The sequence below is a fragment of the Lissotriton helveticus genome, chromosome 7 (genome assembly GCF_964261635.1).
Source record: "Lissotriton helveticus chromosome 7, aLisHel1.1, whole genome shotgun sequence".
In the NCBI taxonomy this organism is placed as follows: Eukaryota; Metazoa; Chordata; class Amphibia; order Caudata; family Salamandridae; genus Lissotriton; species Lissotriton helveticus.
In genome coordinates, this window is record NC_136068.1 from 1,282,050,376 (window position 1) to 1,282,073,720 (window position 23,345).

At 46.2% G+C, this 23,345-nt stretch overlaps 1 protein-coding gene across 1 annotated transcript in view; it reads left to right on the forward strand.

Moving 5' to 3' along the window:
• Nucleotides 1-4,671: 4,671 nt before the first annotated feature.
• Nucleotides 4,672-23,345, forward strand: part of MRPS7 (mitochondrial ribosomal protein S7) — a 132,276-nt gene continuing 113,602 nt past the window's right edge. Inside the window, exon 1 of the mRNA XM_078654520.1 lies at nucleotides 4,672-4,826. Within this exon, the coding sequence (XP_078510646.1) occupies nucleotides 4,777-4,826 (50 nt within the window). The 5' untranslated portion in view covers nucleotides 4,672-4,776. The remainder of the gene's footprint in view (nucleotides 4,827-23,345) is intronic.

Here is a 23,345-nt window from a genome sequence, read left to right on the forward strand (position 1 = left end):
TAGCGTAGGGGTAAAAATTACTATTCCCACTCCAGTGGGTGCAACAGTAGGGAAAGCGTTGGATAGCGTAGGGGTAAAAATTACTATTCCCACTCCAGTGAGTGCAACAGTAGGGAAAGCATTGGATAGCGTAGAGGTGAAAATTACTATTCCCACTCCAGTGGGTGCAACAGTGGAGAAAGCGTTGGATAGCATAGGGGTAAAAATTACTATTCTCACTCCAGTGAGTGCAACAGTAGGGAAAGCGTTGGATAGCGTAGAGGTAAAAATTACTATTCCAACTCCAAAGAGTGCAACAATAGGGAAAGCGCTGGATAGCGTAGGGGTAGAAATTACTATTCCCACTCCAAATAGTGCAACAGTAGGGAAAGCTTTGGATAGCGTAGGGGTTAAAATTACTATTCCCATTCCAGTGAGTGCAACAGTAGGGAAAGCGTTGGATAGCGTAGGGGTAAAAATTACTATTCCCACTCCAGAGAGTGCAACAGTAGGGAAAGTAAATACTTCATGTATTATTTAAAAAACTATAAATTAATATCTATAAAAAAATAATTAAAAGTAATTACCAATTTATTATAATATAATAGTTAATCAATTAAAATTACAAATTCAAATTAATTATTACAATGAATTACCTATTAATACAAATTATTTACAAATTAACAATTAATAATTTAACATTTAAAAATTAATTAACAATTATTTCAAATTAAATACAATTAAATAAAATGATTTTTTAAATTAATTATAAATAAATTACTTCCCACCCTTTTCCCCTATAAACCCACAACCCGCTACAGAAAATAAATTAGTAAAATTAACATAATTAGCAATTAATCAATTAAATATAATTAATTGGCAATTCACATTTTATTAATTACCCATTAAAAATTAATTAACAATTAATTCTAAATAAATACCAATGAATATTTTTAAATATTTAATTAATTATAAATAAATTACTTCCCACCCAATTCCCCTATAAACCCACAACCCACTATAGAAAATAAATTAGTAAAATTAACATAATTAGCAATTAATCAATTAAAATTAATTGCCAATTAAAATGTAATTAATTACCAAATATAAATTAATTAACAATTAATTAAAAATGAATACCAATAAATAAATTTACATATTTAATTAATTATAATTAAATTACTTCCCACCCTATTCCCCTATAAACCCACAACCTGCTACAGAACTAAATTACGCAAAATTTAAAAAAACACAATTCATGAATTAAAATAAATTATAACATAAATACACACTTTTCACACATATAATAACATAAAAACACTATAAAAAATTCGATATTATTAAAAATTCGATATCTTTAATAACTTATATTATATACTTCGATATTTTAACTTTCTATATTTTTAACATTCGATATTACATTACTTACCTTAAAAACGATATTTTTGATGTCTATATTCTGTCCATTCGATATTTTGTCCATTCTATATTTTAAACTCGATATTATGTCCATTCGATATTTTGTAGTCGATATTTTGACGGTTTACCCAAAATTACATCAATCAGGCCCTGCCTTGGTTTGATGCCTTCCTGAGATAACAGATGACCAAGATACTCTATCTCATTACATGCAAACTTGCACTTTTCAGTCTTAAGTACCACCCCATTTTTCTTGAATAGTTCCAAAACATTCCTGATAATGCGTTCATGTGTAGCCTCATCTTTAGCATAGATCAGCACGTCATCCTGAAAAACAAGGACACCTTCAACATTCTTCAACAAATTCTGCATAACCCTCTGGAAGACCGATGCCGCAGAGGTTAAGCCGAACGGCATCCTCTTGTAGCGGAAGGTTCCAAGCGGAGATACAAAAGCCTTCAAGGAACGTGAGTCCGGATGAAGTTCAATCTGGTGGTAGGCACTAGCCAAGTCTAACTCTGTGAAAATGTCTGCGCCCTTAATACTCGTAAATAAATCTGTAATTATTGGTAGTGGATGTGAATCAATCCAGATTTCTTTATTCAAAGATCTTAGATCCACACACACTCTTAGTTTGCCGCCACGTTTCCGTGCAACGACCAGAGGAGACAACCATAGAGACGAGTCAGTAGGTTCTAGGATTCCCTTCTCACATAAAGACGAAAGTTCTTTGTTGAGGTCCTCCCTAACGCTAAAGGGAACACTCCTAAGATTGTGTTTAACAGGAGTTGCACTATCCTTGATAATGATTTTATGTTTAAAACCAGTGATCTTTCCCAAACCATTACTGAACACAGACGGAAACTCGTTAATCCACTTGGTACTTTCTTCACAAGTCACAAGCAACACTTGTTCTTTGGTGCCAAGTTTTAATTGCATGCCAAATAAGCCCTGATGAAACCACCCTAGTATATTTAGCCCTTTGACTGCTACATAGATTTTGCCTCTGATTTTCCTTCCTTTGAAAACTAGGTAGTCTTCAATAAACCATAACAATTCAATTCTCCGCCCCTCATATGAGACTGGTGATCTGTCAGGGGGAAACAGATGTCTGTCTCCCCATGTCTCATGAAATAGTTTTTGCATTATCATGGTAATCCTGTCACCTGAATCTACTAATAAAATAAATTTCTTTTCTCCAACCAGTATCTCAACTATAGGGTCGACACAAGATGAGGGGTTACCAGTACGTGGTTGGTATGGATACAGCGCTGAAAGACGTTGAGAGATGCAAAACAAAACATGGTTGGCAACGTTGGTGACGACGTTGTGGTTGGCAAGACTAAAGAGCATGCGCGAGAAAGACGTCCAGAGTTGCAAGCAGTACGTGGTTGGCAACGTAAGTAACAATGTTACGGTTGGCGAGATGAAGAAGCATGCGCGAGAAATAAAGATTTAAAACTCGCGACAGCTCTCAACTGTTTCCATCGATAGGAACAATGTGCGCGAGGCTCAAAGTACGCGACTGACACGCGTGAAACCACAAAAATAGTCAAGTAAGTACATATTAAAAATTGTATTAAATCAGTACGTGTGCCATGCCAACCAGAAACACTCGTATCCGATAAGTCCCACAAAAACAAACAACAGCAAAACTCGATATGGGAACCTCAAAAGCCGCAGTGTTACAAAACGATTTAAAAACACAAACGCTGATTTAGAGGGCAATAATCACAGGAGTTTGCCATTAATCAATTATTTGCTCTTAACTCACATCGGCTTTTGAAGGTGTTAACTCCATAAACTCCGATCGTAAGAGTGGTAATTTGACAGGAAGAAATATTAAATTGTAAAAAAAAACAGTAATGACTTATCTCAGGATTGTTGCGCTGTCCAAAAATATTCTTTGATGAAGTTGTAATCCAAAACTGTAGACCAAGAATATAATATGAGTCCATTAAAGCATGGATAGTTGATGTGGATATGACAGTTGAAAACAGATGATAAATGTTCTTGATTTGATGAATGAAGAGATTTTCTCCAAAGGGTTGAATAGCTGGATGCCTTGATGCGTGAGTTCAGCTGTGTAGGTCCTTGTCGCCAAATTTTGTAGTAATCTCAGGAAACTGGATTAAATATTAAAATTGAGTTTTATTGAAGTAATTCTACACAGCTCATCATCTGCAGGTCACATCTGTCCACCATCCGTTGACTCCCAGCAGTGAATCATAACATTTCACAATGGACTGGAAGCAATGACATCATAAATACAGTGGCAGCTGTGTGACAGCTGTAGGCAAGTATCTGATTAAAGTTAGAATATAACAAGAAGGGACTGTTACCGCACCTGCAAACAACAATATAGTCGATTCTCCTTTACTAAAATGTTGTTTTCATCCCATTGAAACTGAAAAGACAGGAGGAGGCATTTGTAAATGTTGCCGTTTTACAGACCACACTGAGGACATTTGTGAGTAACACTTAATGTTTCACATTTTTGTTAAGTGTGGTCATCACTAGTTATGAATCTCGGTAGCAATAGTCTTGGTATCAATGCTAATTACGGATCTTAATATTGTTAATGCATATCCAAATGGATCGGTTCAAACCGCATTTGTGCCTACAAGGCAGCCTCTTTATTCAGAGCTGAGATGTATTTCCATTATAAACTCCCCTTAGTGCTCATCTGCCTTTATAACAAGCATTGGCATAGCCAAAAGGTCTCGCCTTTGGGACCTTATAAGTGTTTAACCATGCAACAGTTAATGTGTTGCACCAAGGATATTGTGCTGCATAACTAAATACTTATAAGGTCCCAAAAGGAGACCTATAGGCTATGCCAATGCTTGTTTTTTTGTTGTTGCAGATTTATATAGCGCAAACTCGACCCGAAGGTATTGGAGAGCTTTACATGAGCACCAGTTACGTTAAATTATGCGTTACATTATAAGGATATTGTACTATTTGCCAACACTTCTTTAAAAAATGTAGTTTCAGACTTTCAATTGTGTTTTTGTAACTTTAAATGGATTGTTTAATATGCGATTTTTCTCCAAAATTTAAAAACGACAAAAATCAATTAACACAAAATACTGTAAAGCTAGTCTGGTTTGCTCTTTTAATTGAAATGCAAGATGTCAGATCGGATGCACTTTTCGTACGGTAGCAGCAGAGACATACTGAGAATGGAACAATGACTATAAAAACAAGCTCCTAAAATGGGTAAAATACAACACGAGTGACAATAAGCGCTCCCTTCCTCGAACTCAATGACCCTTCTGTAACGTGCCCCAAACGTCACGTACGAGCTGCTCCGTCGTGACTTCGTTCCCAGTAGTGCCTTGCGCGCGTCGCCGCTGAAATCTATACCGACCAAAGATGGCAGCCGTGGCGAGTGCTAGCCGGCTCCTAGCGCTACGAAGCATTGGGTAAGTGAACAGGGTTTTCGGGCGGGGGGGAGCTGATGGGAGTGCGCCCTTCACTCTTTAAGGGTGAGACTTAGAGGTCACGTGGAGATCACACGCGCGTCCCCACTCCTCTGCCTGTGGGGCCCTAGTCCATGCGGCACCTTTCTCTTCACCTGTTTTTTTTTTGTTGTTTTTTATGAAGTCCCCCCCCCCCCCCCCCCCCCTCTACTGTCTACGGACTCCATCTGTTTCTATAGAGCCGAGCCCTTCTTCATTTCCTTTTATCTCCGCGCTCTGTTATTTATGACCCGGGTCCTTCAGTCCTGCCTTTGTTGTAAACAGCCATCTAGTTTTCCCAAATGACTGACATCATGTCATCAAGAGCCATCGCTTTCAGTCATTGGCAGGATGCATTTTGGGAGTTGCAGTTTTGGTTTGGGGATATTATCCTCTCAAACTTTTACAAGTCTAAGGCGCGTGCCATCTTGTGGTTATGTTGAGTGAGATGAGAACAATGTGTGTGTGTAATTTAGCTTTTAATAGCGGATAACTACGTTGACGTTTTTATGTTGTGTTTTACTGGTTTGAAGTTGATAGGGAGTCCAAAGAGTGCTACACCCGCCAGAAGAGGGTGATTTGAGAGGGCAGAGCATTCGAGTTTTTGAGGTCCTTGTATTCTGGCACTTGTCGTTATTCTAATGGTTTTATAAAATCAGGATATTGCCCAAATGCAAAGGCAAGCAACGTAAATTGGATGAGTTGTTCATGGATGGAACTTGGGAACTCTGGAGTGATAGTTTAATTCAAATGACATAATTAAACTACACACCTGAAAATAATGACGTGTAGAAGACAAGAACTCCTTTTACTCGAAAACATGTCTCATTGACATGGTGTCATCTGGTAACCTTGTCTGTGAAAATACTGACCACCATCTGTCTCTTTATCACAACTTTTACTTTAAATCTAAATTCTGCCAGTCTTGCCAAAAATGAAGCAGAGTAATAAGTTCAAAAGTGATTGTCCAAGGACACGTATTTTGGCCAAGTAGAAGTTTGGGATTGAAAGATGCGTGTTTTGAGTCCACATTTTCATCTAGTTCAATAGACCATACATAACTACATCCCATCCAGACACACACTCCCTGCTCTAATTACTCCTAACAGACCACCTTTTATGACTAACAAACATATAATCAGCCTTCCATCATTCGTCTAACCAACACCCTCCTCTTCCTTCTACCATAATAACACTAACGCACAACACATACACTGCATGGCACCACACTTTTTAACTCTTGCAACAAACCAGTCTAAGACAAACACTCTTATTTCTACTTAATTCCCTCTTACACACAACCTATACTCTACTCATATACCCATCACCACTCCCTCTACCTTACAACCTCCTCTCACAAATAATACTATACAAACAAATCCATTGCATGAAAAAAATACACCGGCACCTCTTTTCACTACTCCTCAAAACTAAAACATATCACACACACCAGCACAACAAGATCTTCAAAGCACAACACCTCATAATATTTACCATCACAAACATACACCCACCTTTCAAACCACACAAAGGAGCAAACTCCAATACCAATCTTTCTCTCTTCCACCACACCTAACACAGATACAGAAACACAGCAACTCTCTTCCAACCGCCTCTCATCCATTGGGCAATTTAGAAACTTACTACATGACACACATGCTGCACCACCACCCCTGACTCGTACACCTTCCTCCCTAAACACACGCAAACAATATAAGCAACGTGCCACACCTCACAACTTTGCTTCCCCATGTCTACTGCACAACAATGTTACACCACGAAAATAACACAGCACACCAACTCACTCTCAAACACCTTCTCCACCACATACACACGCAGACCCATCAAAATGCCTTCTTAGCATGCTGGATGAGGAACATGATACAGAACAGCTACACGATTGCTATCCTAATACAGCTAATGCCAGCACTAAAAACACACCTGCTACAAACCCACACAATACTGATCGCTCGTCTACAAAACAAAGTCTCACTATCACCAAAGCCCATTCTCTAAACTGTCTACTAATAAATGCTCGATCCCTCTCTAAAAACAAACATCACATCTACGACCTTCTCACGGGTGCAAAACCAGACATACTATACATAACTGAATCAGGGTTTGGAGATGATATGGCTCCAGTCCTGCATGAAGCCGCTCCTCTAGGCTATCAAACGATCTCCCCCAATCGTATAGGCAAAAAAAGGAGGTGGTCTAGATGTTGTATTAAGGCAAACATTACATATCACTAAAATTGACAACATCACCATAAAGAATTGTGAGGCTCTTCTCACCAGATGCAATCCTATACCGTCTTCCTCCTGTAACTTCCTGCTCCTTTACAGACCTCCAACTAGCAAGGCAACATTCCCAGATGCACTTCTAGACACTGTTTCAAACCTGATAACAATATACTTGAACGTATGCGTTCTGGGTGACCTCAACTCTTGTTTTGACAAACCCAATATGACCCATCCAAAAACAATAATCACTGGCGTAGATGCACTGAACCTGCATCAGATTTTACACGAACCCACACATATTGCTGGACATATCCTAGATGTCATTTTTTGCTAATACTGAACTAGTTACATTTCAAACTATAGCTCCAGTCACATGGTCAGACCACCACTTGCTTGCTTTCCAAAATAAAACAACACTAAGCGACTCGCCTAAAACTACCTTACGTCCATCCATCTATCGGCCGTGGAACAAACTCACTTTGGAACACTTAGAAACACAACTAACTTTCAGTACAAATCTGGAAACAAATTCTGTTCAAAAACTATATGAGTGGCTACAGGAAGCTTTTGACATCCTGATAAAACTCAAAACCACAGAACAAAAGAAAAAAAGCGCCTTGGAGAAACATAGCAATAAAAGACATAAAACAACAAATTGGAGAGCTTTATTTATTTTTATTAATTTGCAAAGTTTTATATAGCACTGGCTAGACCCGGAGGTATCAGAGCGCTTTACATGAGGATCAGCAAGTTACAGATTACATAATTACTTTGGTTACAAATTCCAAGTATTGACATAGGATAAAGATAGAGGGAAGGAAGCATAACAGTGAGGCGAGGAAAACAATGTCAGATGTCCAGCTGGGTGGATGACGGCCGAGGGGGTGACCCAGGGCCAAACTGCTCTATAGCTGCATAGCACAGCTTCACCGGGCATCGGCCAAGGTTGTTCGGACTCCGCGGTGAGAACAGACAGTAGAAAAACATGCAATTACACGATAATATAAGTTATATTCGCGTTACGTAGCAAAGACAAAACATCTTATGTGGAATGGAAAGTCGAGGGGGGAAAGGTAAACAGGGGAAAAGGAATGGAGATAGCATCGGGAAGACCAGAGGGGGAAGAGACTTTAGGGGAAACAAGCAGTCAAAGTGAAAGATAGACAAGACCGTGAAAAACAGTGTCCGATGTCCGGCTGGGTAGGTGATGGCCGAGGGGGTGAAGCATAGCCAGACTCCTCTAGAGCTGCATAGGACAGCTCCATCGGGTACTGGAAAAGGTTATTTGGAATCCACGGTGAGAACTGACAGTAGAAAAATTTGAGATTGCACGATAGCATAAGTTATTTTCGCGTTAGATAGCAAAGACAATAGTCTTATGTGGAATGGAAGGTAGAGGGGGAAAGGTAGACAGGGGAAAAGGAATGCAGAGAGCGTCATGCAGACCAGAGGGTGGGGGGAGGGACTTCAGGGGAAAAAAGCAGTCATAAGGAAACCCCGTGTTACAAATTACAGGAATATTCACATTAATTACAGAATGATTACATATTCAATAAAGGAGTTATTAGTGAACACAAAAATCTGGATCCAAAAAGGCCAGGGAGAGCAGGGAGTCCACATGAAGGAGACAGCAGCAGAGAAAGAGACGAGACAAAAGTCCGAAGTCCAGCTGGGTAGGTGACGGCCATAGCGGTGTGCCAGAGCCAGCTTCCCCTATAGCTGTCAGAGCAGCTCCACCGGGAATCGGTCATGCAGTTCGGACTCTGCCGGCTAAGAATGAGGATAAGGAAGAGACCAACCAAAAGTCTTGAGTTCAGAGACGGGCGCGTGGAGATGGCAAGGGTGGCAGGAAAGGAAAGGGTGTGTAGCTTGGCTGCCATCTTGTAGTCAGGCAAGTCGGGTCAGTTGGTTTCAATGATTCTGTAGCTGGGATTGACTCGGGGTCTTTGGTTTGTTTACTCAGCTATGCCAATTATCCTAGTAGAACATCTGGACCCCCATTGTCTCATGGGACATCGTCCCTCTGCGGCGGGAATACCTTGTTGGGCACAATTTTCAGGTCAGGCTCCGTAAGTTCCGATTAGAAAGCACTGTGCCACCTCATCAAATATTTCTTTCTCTGGGGAAAAACCTTATTTCAAGTCTCCTTGCACTTGATGTACCGGTCTATCTGTGGATCCCAGATTCCCTGTATATGTTCAGCTGAGAGGCGAACCTGGAGACCCAGCAGAGCGAAACACCCGGCAAGCAAGCTGCATGCAGGCAGGTTTGATGATCTTCCGAGTAAGTTCCACTTGTGTCCCTCACTCTGAATTCCCCCCCCCGCCGCCCCCCTGGATTGGCCCACAATACCTGTACCCTCCGGTCGGCCGTACCTAACCTCTTCTTCGATGTCTATGCTAGCTGCGGGAGGCCCTGACTGTCGCCCGATCCACCACAGATGTTCAGCGGGCTGGGCTCACCTCCCACCTGTCCACCGCACTGGTGCAGAGCCCACCCCGGGATTCGGCTCTAACTCAGCCAGTCTTCACCTCCCGTCCTCGCCCAGATCTTGTAGGGGAACTCAAAAGAGCGGTCACGTTCGGCCCGCAGTCTGTAGCGCACGGCCCGCCTCCGCCTCACTCCTGCCGTGGCCGCGTCTCACACCAGTAGGTGGTCAGCTCTCTTCCCCGGGTCCTCCACCAGACATCGACCAGCGGCTCCCAATTATTATGGCAACCCTCGCCGTGCTCGCGCCTTCCACAGCGCTCTGTCTTGTTTGCACCCTCTGAGCGCTTCTTTATTAAAGTCCCTGATCATTATGTGCGGGCGGGAGCTGTCCCTGAATACTCACTGCGGCCGCTGTTTTCCTTCTCATCTGAGCTGCTAAGACACCGCACGCAGCTGCCAGTGCAGAGCAGCTCAGCACCCAGCCCTCGGCCACAATGCAGACTCACTCCACCATGGCTTCAGACAGTCTCAGCCAACTCCGGACTGTCTCTACCAGCAGCGATGGCGGCCAGTACCTGGCTGAAAACAAACGCCAAAAAAGAAGTCAAACTTCACCTACAAAAAATTAACAGATTATACAAGTCCGCTATCAAAAAAGCTAAGAAAAGGTCAAATTCAGACAGAATTCAAAATGGTAAGTGTGCAAATAAAGAATTCTATAAAATACTAATTTATTTATTTATTTAAAAAACGTATAAAGCGCACTGTCACCTTGCAGGCATCCTGGCGCTAACTGGCTCAAAAGGGCAGACAAGTATCGGGTGGGGCGTGACCCTTCAAAGAGTTACTCAATGAATTTCAGAAACCAAATTGCCTAGAAGGAATTTATCCTGTTACTCAAGACTTCAAAGATAAACCTGCCAAATCATTACACGGACAAATCAGATACATTGGACTCGTACTTAAAACAGAAACAAAGCACCAGCACCCTTGTACAAAACAACAATCCAAGAATACTCGAACCCAGCCTCTCCGTTCCTTCCAACACATCTCACACAATGAATTTATGGACCTGGTCAAAGCAAGCAGGCCTGCCGGCAGCCAGTCCGACCCGTGTCCACCACAAACTTTCAAGACAATTCTTTTAACAACCTCTGATGCCACTCCAGTAAGAAGAATCATCAACGATTCCTAAACTACTGGAATATTTCCAGAAGAACTCAAAAAGTGACACATACGCCCTTTACTAAAGAAAACAAACTTGAACCCACTGAACCCTGACAACTACAGACCCATTACGAATGGATCTTTCCTGGGCAAACTGATAGAAAGAGCAGCGTTCGCCCAGATGTCACAATTCGTTGAAGAGAATGACATACTTTCTGACTTCCAAATAGGATTCCGTCCGGGAAGAGGCACTGAATCTGCCCTCTTTGCCTTCTGGGATGACCAGAAAAATACAGTAGACCTCAACGGGGTTCCTGCGCTACTCCTCTTGGACCTCTCGGTTGCCTATGACACGGTTGACCATGACACTCTGAAACAAAGACTCTATGAAGCCGGCAAAGAGGGGACTGTTCTAGACTGGATTGCGTCTTACTTTTGAAACAGAACTAATGTCATCCATATCCCACCTTTCTCGTCCAAACCATACTCCACAAAAGCAGGGGTCCCTCAAGGCTCTATCATCTCGCCCATGCTTTTCAACATCTACATGAAGTCATTACCGGTACTGATTAATCAATTTCACCTCACATGTCATTACTATACAGATGACACGCAAATACTTCTTCAACTGGAATGCCCCAAAGACATTGGAAAATCCCCAATTTTCAGTTGTCTCCGAGCCCTGGATCAGTAGATGACTTGGAGCCATCTCAAATTGAATGCTTCCAAAATGGAAATACTCACGTGTGGCAATTGGAAACATTATGACCCGCTTGTCGCCTGGCTTGATGAACTGGGATCACCGCCTAAAGTATTGAAAAAAGTAAGAAATCTCGGAATGACCATGGACTCCAAGCTATCAATGACTGCCCAAGTGGACAAACTAGCAAAATCAAGCTTTGTCACTATAAAAACGCTGCAACAATTTTTCCTCATTTGGGATTTCCACACAAGGTCCAAGCTACCATCTCCCTTGTTCTGTCCAAACTCCAATATTCCAATAGCCTCTACCACGGATCACCTTTAAGAACCATGAAAAGACTACAACGGATTCAGAACTCGGCTGCCAGACTACTCTTGCATATCAAACTGCGAGACCACATCTCACCTGCCTTGAAAGCCCTGCATTGGTTACCGGTTACCAGAAGATCCACGTTCAAGCTACTTTGTATCACCCACAAAGCAATACATGGAATTGGACCGCTCTTCATCAGGAATAAAATCACCAAACACATTCAACAAAGGAACCTCCTCTCTAAAGGTGCATCTCGCCTCAAAATCCCAAGATACAAGGAAAAAAACATGGGCGGCACATCCTTCTCTGTTCAAGCAGCCAAACTATGGAACTCTTTACCCCCAACATAAGATCCACGACAACCACCGTGTCTTCAGAAAACTACTCAAGAATTGGCTCTTCGATGGGCGTGACTAGCGATGGAGGAAAATGGCCGCTGCCTAGAGGAGCTCCGTAGCCCGCCGAACTTCCCCAATAAATCCTGGCACTAATCCTGACCTCAAACGCAACGAGGTAGTGAGCAACGGCTGCAGTACAGCCTCCGGTCCCGGCAGGGGAAAAACAAAACGGGAAGCGGAGACGTCCTGCGAGTGTCGATCCGCTCGAAGAGTTGCGGCCTACACATCGAGGCAGAGCCGGGAGCCACAATAATACGGAGGCGGCACGTAGCACTGACGTTGGCGGCTCGGCAACCCAGCGACAACACGGGGGTGCGACGGCCCATGGCGGTGGCCCACAACAGACCGGGAGACACAGCGCGCCACAGGTGGGCGAAGTAGAGTGACAGCAGGGCCCGACCCATGCCCCAGGCCCCCCCCCCAGGGGAAGAACCGAAGCCACAGCAGTGAGGGGAGACACGCCGGTGAGTGCTGCGGTGGCCGGAGACGGTGGAGCAAGACCCCCCGAGGTATAAGATGGGCCAAGGGCAGCCCGGTAAAAAGAGTGGAGCGCAAGACACAAGGACACAAACCAGACACGGGGTGCGGTACCCTCAAGGCGGCATCAACGGCTCCAGGCACTGATCCAAGAGACATTGGGCGGACAAACACGGGTACACCTCCCCCCATCGCAAAACCTGGACTCTTCAGTATAGAGGGGGTGCGGGGCGCGGAGACCGGGTCGCCACACGCACGACGGGGAACCCTTCCTTCCCCCACGATACACAGCACAATGAGTGCCAGGGGATCTAGAGTGGTGGAGAGTCACCGAATTGAAAAGTACATCGTCGTAAAGGACCAACAAGGGGCGCCTAACGTGGCGGACAGTGCCGCGAAAGGCCAGCAGCCAGAATCGTCGCAGAAAATCACCCTCAAGGACGTAATGGCGACTCTGCTACAAATGCAGACATCTATAGGATCCATCTCCAGTGAGGTAACACTGCTACAAGCGGATTTTTCTAAGATGGGAGCGAGAGTAACGGACGTCGAAACTACGACGAAGGCCCTGTCAAAGGACACGGCCACTTAACAGGAGCAAGTGCGCCGGCTGGAGCTTGCCCAAAAACAGCTCACCGAGAAACTCGAAGACCAAGAAGGGCGCTCTCGGCGCAACAACGTACGCCTCGTGGGTGTGCCAGAAACTGTCCGGGGCCCAGCTTTGGACCTGTTTGTGGAGGAGTTGGTGCAGACGCAGCTATGCCCCCCGCGGGCTCTCAAAATTTTTCTTGGTGGAGAGGGCCCATAGAGCCCCGGGAGGGCGACCCAGGCCTGGAGCCCCCCCTCGTCCGATCCTGGAACGCATATTCAATTTTAGGGACAGGGACGCAATTCTGCAGGCGGCCAGAACCTGCCCACCGCTCCGAATAGAAGACGGCGTGGTGACCCTGTATCCAGACTACACGGCAGCCGTATCGGCCCAGCGGCGGGTTTTTCACAGAGGTAAAGCGAGAGCTCCACAACAGAGAACTTAAATATGCAATGCTCTACCCGGCTCTACCCGGCTAAGCTTAGAGTGGAAGCGGAAGGAAAGGCTTGGTTTTTTGAGTCGCTCGGAGCAGCGCGAGACTGGCTAGACGGATGGAGGCCGGCGAAGGGGAGCCGCAGACAAAGACCGGAACGGCGACGGCGTCCATCGCAAGAGACCTCGAGCGTCCGGTAGGGCGACACACCGGCCCACCAGGAAGACACAGGAGCGGTCAGTGAGGTGGAGTGACTCTTGGGGCCGGACTGGACACTCCTGGACGCTTAGTGACTGGAGGTGGTTCCACGACCGAATGAGCGCAGAAGAGATGGTTTGGACATGAGCAGCAGCATCGTGACCCCAAAGTAGGGCCCACACTGTGAGGAACACAAAGTCGCAACAGGTTGCACTGAGGAGGATTTTTGGGGACTATGGTGTGGCAGGAACGGACTCTTCCCCCCCCCCACTTTCACGCAATTACACAGTTATGGGATTAAAGCGCTCTGCTAAGTTGGGGTGGCGGGTAGTTCTGAATTCGCTGGGCAGGGAGGCTCCAAGGGTTCTGGTTGTGGGTGTTTGGTTTGTTGGGGCTGGAGCCCCCTTTTGTGTTGTTCTCAAGAATATGATTGTGGAGCAAAACATGACAGGCTGCTACAGGGCAGTTCGAAAGAGGCAGCCCACCATAGAACACACGACCCAATATGATCCAGGGTGACAGAAACGTAAACTCACTAAACCACAGCACAAAGGGTCAGACGTCGCAGATGTCTATAATCTCCTGGAATGTTAATGGGCTGGGGGACAAAATAAAACGGGGTCTGGTCCTACAGTATTTGAGGCGGAAGAATGTGGCGGTATCGCTGCTGCAGGAGACACACCTGCAGGGATCGACAGTCCAAGCACTAAACAGGTGGGGATTTAAGATGATGGTGCATTCGGACTTCACGTCCGGCTCGAGAGGGGTGGTAGTCCTAGTGAACAAGCGGTTCCCATTCATAGTCGCAGACACCTATCAGGATGACCAGGGACGGTTTGCGGCTATCACAGGTCAGTGGGACGGTAAATTTTATAATATAGTGTCGGTATACATTCCGCCGGAACTGCACCAGGGAGCCTTTGTGGACCTGGGTAAATTCCTGTTGAGGCTGCCCCAGGGGAAGCTCATTGTTGGGGGAGACTTCAACGCAGTAATGGACACAACACTGGATAGGCAACCCCCTAGAGATGCTGACGGGCCATCCCGTAGGTTGCAAGACTTTGTAGGGGCGCTGGGACTGATGGACGCATGGCGGACCGTTTCCCCAACGGAAAGGCAGTTTACATTCCACTCTGGGGCCCACAATAGCCTCTCTAGAATTTACTACATTTTCACATTAGCCACCGGGTTGTTGGGGATGACAGCAGTTAGACATATGCCCATAGGTATTTCGGACCACTCACCAGTCCTTGTCACTTATGCACCCTTCACCCCACAGTCTCCTAGGCTATTCCTAATCAGGCCAGGGTACTTCCAGGACTGTAGATTACGAAAAACGCTCCTACAAACCACAAAGCATTACTTTGAGGAGAACCAACACTCCGTGCCCTCACCCACTACACTATGGGAGGCCTATAAGGCGGTGCTGTGAGGTAGCGCCATCTCACTCATAACGGGCAAAAGGAGAGAACATCAAAAGCACGTTAACGACCTAGAGTTAGAGGCCGAACGGGCGGAGGAGGCACACGCATGCAATACCACAGAGGAGTCAGCCCACACACTACACATGGCACATCAGGCATATAGAGCCTATGTACAGGAGGAGGCCTCTACCAGGCTAACTAGCACACAGCACAGAATATATGGTCAGGGTGATAAAGCCGGCCGACTGAAAGCATGGTTGGGGAAAAAAGAGAGGGCTAGTAATTGGATAACACAAATTCGGACTGGTAATGGGGACATAGTGTCCACGCCGCAGCAGATTTCAGAAGCGCTGGCGCAACACTATGAAACGATATATACACCAGTCGCCGTCGCAACGGTAGAGGAGAATCTGGCCTTTTTGCAGGACATTAGACTGCCCTCACTAGATGTAGATGCGGTGAAAACCTTAGAGGAGGACATCACATCTGAAGAGCTTACACAGGCCTTAAGAGCGCTTCATACAGGGAAGGCGTTGGGACCCAACGGGATCCTGATTGAATTTTATAAGCTAGGAGTAAAACACATAGTACCCCCCCACCCTATTGGCGATGTTTAAAGACAGCTTTGCAAGAGGGATCTTACCCGGGGATCAACGTCTCGCCATCATTGTGGCAATCCACAAGGCCGGCAAACCGGCGACTGAGTGCACTTCCTACAGACCAATTTCACTCCTGAATGCAGAAGCGAAAATACTTGCTAAGACTCTGGCCAATAGACTACAGCCGCACTTATCGGACCTGGTGCACGCTGACCAGTCCGGGTTTATTTCACACCGCACCACAGCACTTAACTTGAGACGCCTGTTCGGGGTGATAGAACAGAGGGCAACAATAACAGAGGACGCAGCAGTCCTTTCTCTGGATGCGAGAATGGCGTTTGATCTGGTGGAATGGCCCTTTCTTTTCACGGTCCTAGAGCGTATGGGCTTCGGGCCGAAGTTCTGTACGTGGGTCCGACTGTTGTATACGAGCCCGGTAGCCCAGGTGGTCGTGACTGGCTGTATGTCAAAAGAATTTCCACTGGGAAGGGGAACACGGCAGGGGTGCCCACTGTCCCCCCTCCATTTCGCGATAGTGTTGGAGCCGCTGGCGGCGTGGATCAGACAGGACCACATAATACGGGGAATAAAATGGGGTGGAGACTGGGAGGATCGTATCTCGCTATACGCAGACGACATTCTTTTATATCTGACGTCCCCACAGAAATCCATTAACCGACTGTTAGAGATCTGCGTCCCGTATGGCCGTCAGTCTGGATATACAATCAATTGGAACAAGTCAGTGCTCTACGTCCTGCTGGGACCCCCACGACCGGCTTTAAGTATCTGGGGATATTTGTAACGCATGATCACGAGTGGTTCACAGAAACAAACCTGACTCAGCCCTTGTTACGATTTAAAAACGATGTCAAACACTCGTGCACGTTGCCGCTGACACTGCTGGGGCGTGCAGCACTTTTTAAGATGGTGGCCCTCCCGAGATTTTTATACGTGTTACAGAATACACCATTCCCTATCCCTCCGACATACTTTAGAGCAATCAATGCTGAAATTACGACGCTACTTTGGGACGGTAAAACCCCACGAATAGCGCTCACAAAACTTATCAAGAGCTGGTACGACGGCGGGATCGCACTGCCGGATGTCAAGGCATATTACTGGTCTTCCCAGATGGTCGCGATTAACCACTGGCTGCACGTACCACAGGATGACCCGGCATCTAGACTTGATAGGCATCTTTTAGAACCGGCGGGAATAATGAACGTCCTATACAATAGGCGGAGGAAACACAAGATCACAGGTCCGACACTACACACAGTACGAGTATGGTTTGATGCTCAACGAGCGCTCGGATGGGAAGGAGTGGTCACAAAGGCTATGCCACTGTGGGACACTAAAAAACTGGGAATGCTGGGTAATACGAAAGGGTTCCGCAACTGGGATTCAATCGGAATTTCAACGCTGGGAGACCTATGGCAGAGGGGTGGGGTGGTCACCTTCGCTCACTTGCAAGACGATACGGCCTGGCGGAGACAGAGAGATTCAGATACATGAAGGTTACACATGCATTGCAGTCCCTGATACCGTCAGACACGAACCCGAAAGACTCCTCCCGGCTGGAGGATAGACTCCTGACTGATCACCTCCAGAAAAAAGCGATATCACTGACATATAAAAAAATAGTAAACAACAGAGCAGATCCCACAGAGGCCCTGAAAGCTAAATGGGAGTGCGAGGTGGGAGAGATCGACGAGGCAGAGTGGAGAGAGGCACTGGCCTCCCCTAGAGAGGCTGCTATCCCATCAGGGCTCTGGCTCGTACAACTTAAAATACTGCACTGTACGTACTATACAAGGGTACTTCTACACAAAATAGGGCGAGCAGATTCGCCACTCTGTCTCAGGGAATGTGGGGACACGGGGTCCTTCTATCGCTCCATCTGGAGCTGCCCCGTGATTGTGAGATACTGAATGGCGGTTATGCGGACACTCTCTCAGGTTACACAGCTCACTGTACTACCCAGCCCAAGATGCTGCCTCCTTAATATCTGGGACCCAACAGACTTAAACAGGATAACCCAGGACTGGGTGACTCTGGGAATGACTGTGGCAAAGAGGAACATAGCACAACGCTGGGGATCCAGGGATAGCCCCACTCTGGCCCAATGGTGTAGAGATATAGACTTGGCCATGGTGGCAGAAAGATCAGGATATACCCATAGAGGCTGCCCCAAAAAATGGGAGAAGGTATGGGGAAAATGGAACACATACAGGGGTGGCATTTGTGAACCCCCACAGTCGGACTCTGACTCAGATGGAAGTCTGTGATAATAAAATAGCAGGTGGCTCCCGTAAGATGGTTGCTAGTGGACGGGAAGTTATGAGAGGGAAGGGTAGATGTATAGAAACCTTTATGACTGTCATTGATAAAGAGATCATAATAATGATGTTTATGTTAATATCAACTGTAATGCTGTCATTGAAATGCTCTGCAATATATCTTAATAAAACTGTTTAAAAAAAAAAAGAATTGGCTCTTCCCCACATAAACACCATACGCAAACAGAAATTTACAGCATATTCCTCTGTATATAAGCATTTATTTTCACTATAGATATGTACCTATCTTTGCGTATTGCTTTGTATAAACATGTAGAATAATTATGTTGTAAAAAAAAAGCATCTTTGGTCTACATGTACTTGCTTCCATTGTGCATCTATGTACCTTCCATGTGCTTGGATCTGTGTGTTTGTTACTTTTCTCCTAAAAAAGCATATCCAATGCACTACCTTATTTCTAATCCTGCACCTCATAAATGTCTTTAATCTAAATATACTTACCTCCTTTATGCATCTATATACTGTCAATGTACTTATGGATCTATATATTTATCACTTTCTTCTAATTTAACATTTCCAATGCACTACCATATTTCTCAGACTATACTTCTCTCAAAATATCTTCTAGCCCAACTTTCTGACTCATATCAAACTTCTTTCTACTACTCTTTTCAATGCACTACCCTATCTCTCACCCTATACATCTATCAATATATCTTCTACATCCACTCTCTCATTTATCCCAAAGCCCATACCACTACTATGATCCCCCAAATAACCATTTATAGACTCTCCCCTACTCTAAGGAAAACAAACTTTCTAAACTCTTCCCTCTGACTCTTCCCCTCCAAAACCCCTTTTCACTCATCCAAAGCTTCCTCCTACTGCTATGACCTCCCAAAAATATAAAATCAAAATCCTTCACTCTCCTATACCTCCAATATCCTTTTCAATCAAAATAACAGACTAACATGTTCTCTTCTCAAATTCCATATTCCACTATACTAATTCACCACTAATCCTTAATGGGTTCCAGAGTATTGTGCTACTCGCCAACAAAGCGTTTCAACACCCCATCAGGGCTACAAACACTATATAAATGCAAAACTTTTTCCCTTTTCTACCCCTCCCCCAACCCTTCTCAATCCAAATAACTGCCTTACATATCCACCACTCTAATTACTTTCATGTTTCACCATACTAATTCAACACTAATCCTTATGGGTTCCAAAGTAGTGTGCTACTCGCCAAAAAAGCGCTTCAAAACCCCATCAAGGGTAGCAAGTGCTATATAAATACAAACCTCTTTCCCTCTTCTAACTCGTCACCTACCCTTCTCTATCCGAATAACTGAATAACATATCCTCCAATGAAATTACTTCATATTTCACTATACTAATTTTCAACACTAATCTTTTATTGGTCCCGGAGTAGCGTGTTACTCGCCAGAAAAGTGCTTCAACACCCATCGGGGGTAACAGGTGCTATATGAATGCAAACCTTTCTTCCCTTTCTATCCCTCCGTTATCCTTCTCACTCCATATAACTGACTAATATCCACCACTCATATTATTTTCATATTTCACTATACTAATTCACCACTAATCTTTTATGGGTTTCCGGATTAGCGTGCTACTCGCCCCCCAAAAAAAGTGCTTCAATACCCCATCAGGGGTAACAAGTGCTATATAAATACAAACTTTTTTCCTCTTCTATCCTTCTAAATCCAAATAACTGGCTAACCTGTCCACCACTTAAAATTACTTTCATGTTTCACTATACTAATTCAACACTAATCCTCTATGGGTCACGGAGTAGCGTGCTACTTGCCTAAAAACCGCTTTGCCGCCTCGTCGGGTAGTAAGCGCTATATAAATGCAATTACAATACAATACAATTGTGATGGCAAAGATAAGGGGTTACCCTTTCTAGGAAAATGTCACTTTGCTTTGGGCCCTGTCAGGCTATAGAGTACAGTGTTTATTTCCAGCATATTTAGGTGAAAAGGTAAATCTAAGATTAGATGTCAAGTTATCCTAGGTCCACAGCTAAAACATATCCACTGGACCAGGGACCAGTAGGTGGTTACTGGGAGATATGCGTGACGAGGAATCTGTATTTCAAAGCTCAGGGTTTCGTTCCATTTGAGTATTTTATTTTTTGGAGTTTTATTAAGTGAGTTGCCCCAAGTCACAGGATGTTGAGCCAACACATGGGCTCAAACCCGGTTCTCCAGCTCCAAAGTCAGCAGCTCTGGCCATAATGCCACTTCCTCTCCCCTACACCAGAGTCGTTCATTTTCTGAACTTAACTCTCAAACATAGCGAGGGGCGTGGCCAAGCTACGGACCTAGATTGCCGCGTAGTTCTGGAGCTCTGCCGAACTCCCAGATAATTTGGCCGCCCGGGTGGCAACGGCGTACCATAATCGTCGACTGGGATGCGGGCATGCACAGAACCCCCCCGGCTGCACAGATGACCCGTAAATAACTGACTCAGGCCTTGGCTTGAGTCAGAAGCCAGGGACTTGAGTGGCCCACCAGGCCGACCTTCGGTGAGATGGCCTCGGCACTTTCTTTCACTGGACCCCCCCATGGGGCTACAAGGAAAAGTGGAAGAGACATTGGCACGCCCATGATCTGAATCCGAGGCTGGAACTGTCTGAAGACCGCGCGGATACGGATCGGGCGACACCTTGATACGGTCCACAGATGATCGGGCGACGCCTTGATACGGTCCACAGATGAGCCCGCTCGGCAACCACCCGGAGGCCCCACGGTGACAGGGTCCACGGGTGAACCTGATGGGCTGCCGCCCGGCGTGTCAATGCGGCATGCCTTGGCGTTCTCCCGGTCCCCCACCACCACTGCTTTAATAAGAAGCTCCCTTTGCTGCTGCGTGCTGGGCCACCATTTGGGCACGCAACGCCATGACCGGAGCCTGCACGCTGGGATGATCTGAGGAGAGTGACTACACAGTCCTATAAACAGTGATATACCGAAAAGATGGGCAGGTGACATTTTTTCAAAAACTGGCATGCAAGGAGGAGAACCCGGTAACACTACATATTAAAAAGTGGCAGCCGGTCTGAGAACCCCACTTGGGGAAGGGGAGCGATATTGGGGCTGATGAAGTAACTCAGCAGTCCTAACCACCCATTGATGACAAGGCGGGGGTGGATCGATCACGGCAGCCATACTCAAGATCTGCACTGTCACATGCCCCTCTCCTCCGACTGCGACACACTGTGCAGACCCTGTCTACAATTTGAAAAACCGGCAAGGGGGTGTGTCAGGAGGGGCTCGGGGAACAGGACTCAAGGACCCTTAATGCTGACGCTATCCTGCTAACATAGGTACGCGACAAGTGTAGTCCCTTTAATTTCCCTCGCGGGGAGGAGCGGCGTGACGTCAGGCTCAGAGAGCCTATCCGAGGACTCTAAGGCATTGAAACAGGAACCGGTCAATCGGAGTGGGGCATGGCTGTTGGAGAAGGAAGGCAGGGAACGAAGAGGGGAAGACGCCAATGAGCCGTCGAGCGGTAAGAGGCTGTCTACACACGTCCCGAACACGACAAACCTCCACCAGGAAGCAGAGCCTAAGGAGTGCATCAGAGAAGTCCGACAACCTGCAACGACCCGCCACACTCCAGGAGGAGGGTGGCTGGCACATGTACGTCAGCATCTCCTGAGTCTCGTCGTACCACGGGGAGGGCACGCATAATAGTGGGAGGACTCTGCTTTTTTACTGTGGGCTCCACATATCTCTTAAGAAATGGTGAACGCTCCCTCACTGGTCCCCATCCTTAAAGCGTCAAAACCAGACGGCAACAACTGACAAAAGCTTTTCTTTTCTTTGTCTTTTCCTTTCCCTTTTATTTCTTGTTTCTTTCCGGACGTCAGGAACTCCTGCCTCGGACCCTGACTGAGAGTAAGAGGCGAGTCCAAGCCCAGGAACCGGCGAAGCCAAGAAGGACTCTGTTCAATTGTTTTGCATCGGTTCATGAACTGGCACCCCTGTTATGATTTGAATAGAATAAGCAACGGTACAGCATACCATCTGTGTGTCCTACGTCATTTGAAAACGGTTCCAACTTCCCCCCCACCCTTCTTCTTCCTCTATCCTACAGGGTGGAAATAACCGGCCCAAACATGGCTGAGGGAGGTGATGCCGCTGGCCTGCCACTGGCCAACCCACAGGGCACAGAGAATCTCCTGGCAGAACTTCAGAGCCCTGGACATACGTTTCGATGTACTGGATAAGTGCCTGGACAAAATAGAGGCCAGGCTTGATCAACATTAGGGTAGGCTGGAGACTGCGGAGGGCAGGATCTTAGACCTGGAGGACGGTTCTGCACAAATCACCAAAAGACTGGAAAGAATGGAGAAGGTACTCCAGACCATCGCCATCAAGAATGAAGACCTGGGAGGAGGAGGAGCTACGCTAGCAACCAAGATGGCCGCATAAGCTCCCGGCTCCGTCGACCTCTGTCATTAGCTGACTTATCCTGTTATTAATCCTGATTTCGCACCCGACCTCCGAGTGGCTGAATCGTTGCTGAGCCTAAAGGTGCAATCCTGGGATTTTTATCGGCTCGATTGATGGTTACACCGTGTTTCATTTTCGGCCTAACCCAGCGTGTGAGTCGGGGCCTCGAGTACTGACCCAGCCGGGTTCCAGTTGAATAACATCGGCCGCGGGACTTGGGCGGAGTCCGGTCTTTCGAAGTGGAGGTCATCCTGGCCCGATTTGGATGGTGGTCCTGAGGTCCGGTTGACAATAAAGGAATGGCGACAAGACGTGTCTGTGGCTGTGGAAGGGGGTCCCTATCCCGAAGGCCCTGCAGCAGCCCCCGGGTTCGACGGGCTGGGGTCCTCGCTCGCGGCGGTGGGGTAAAGATCGCTGAATTGACAGGTCGCCCACCGTTGCCGTCCGCCCCGCTTTTGCCTGTCCCCCCGGAGTAGTTGCCCTCCGGGGTTAAAGATTTGGTTTGACATCGAGCGAGAGGAGATGGATCGGACGGAGTGTGTGCCGTCACTGAGGACCGTAATGGCCGCCATCGGGGCACTTCACTTGCAAGTGGAAGCCATCATCCACAAAATGGTCGTTACAATTGAGACTGTGCATTTGAGACCGGACTCCGACTCTTTGCCAGACCTGAAACACGCTGAGTTTCCCGCGAAGCAGGTTTTAACTGAGAAAGAGGGCCCCG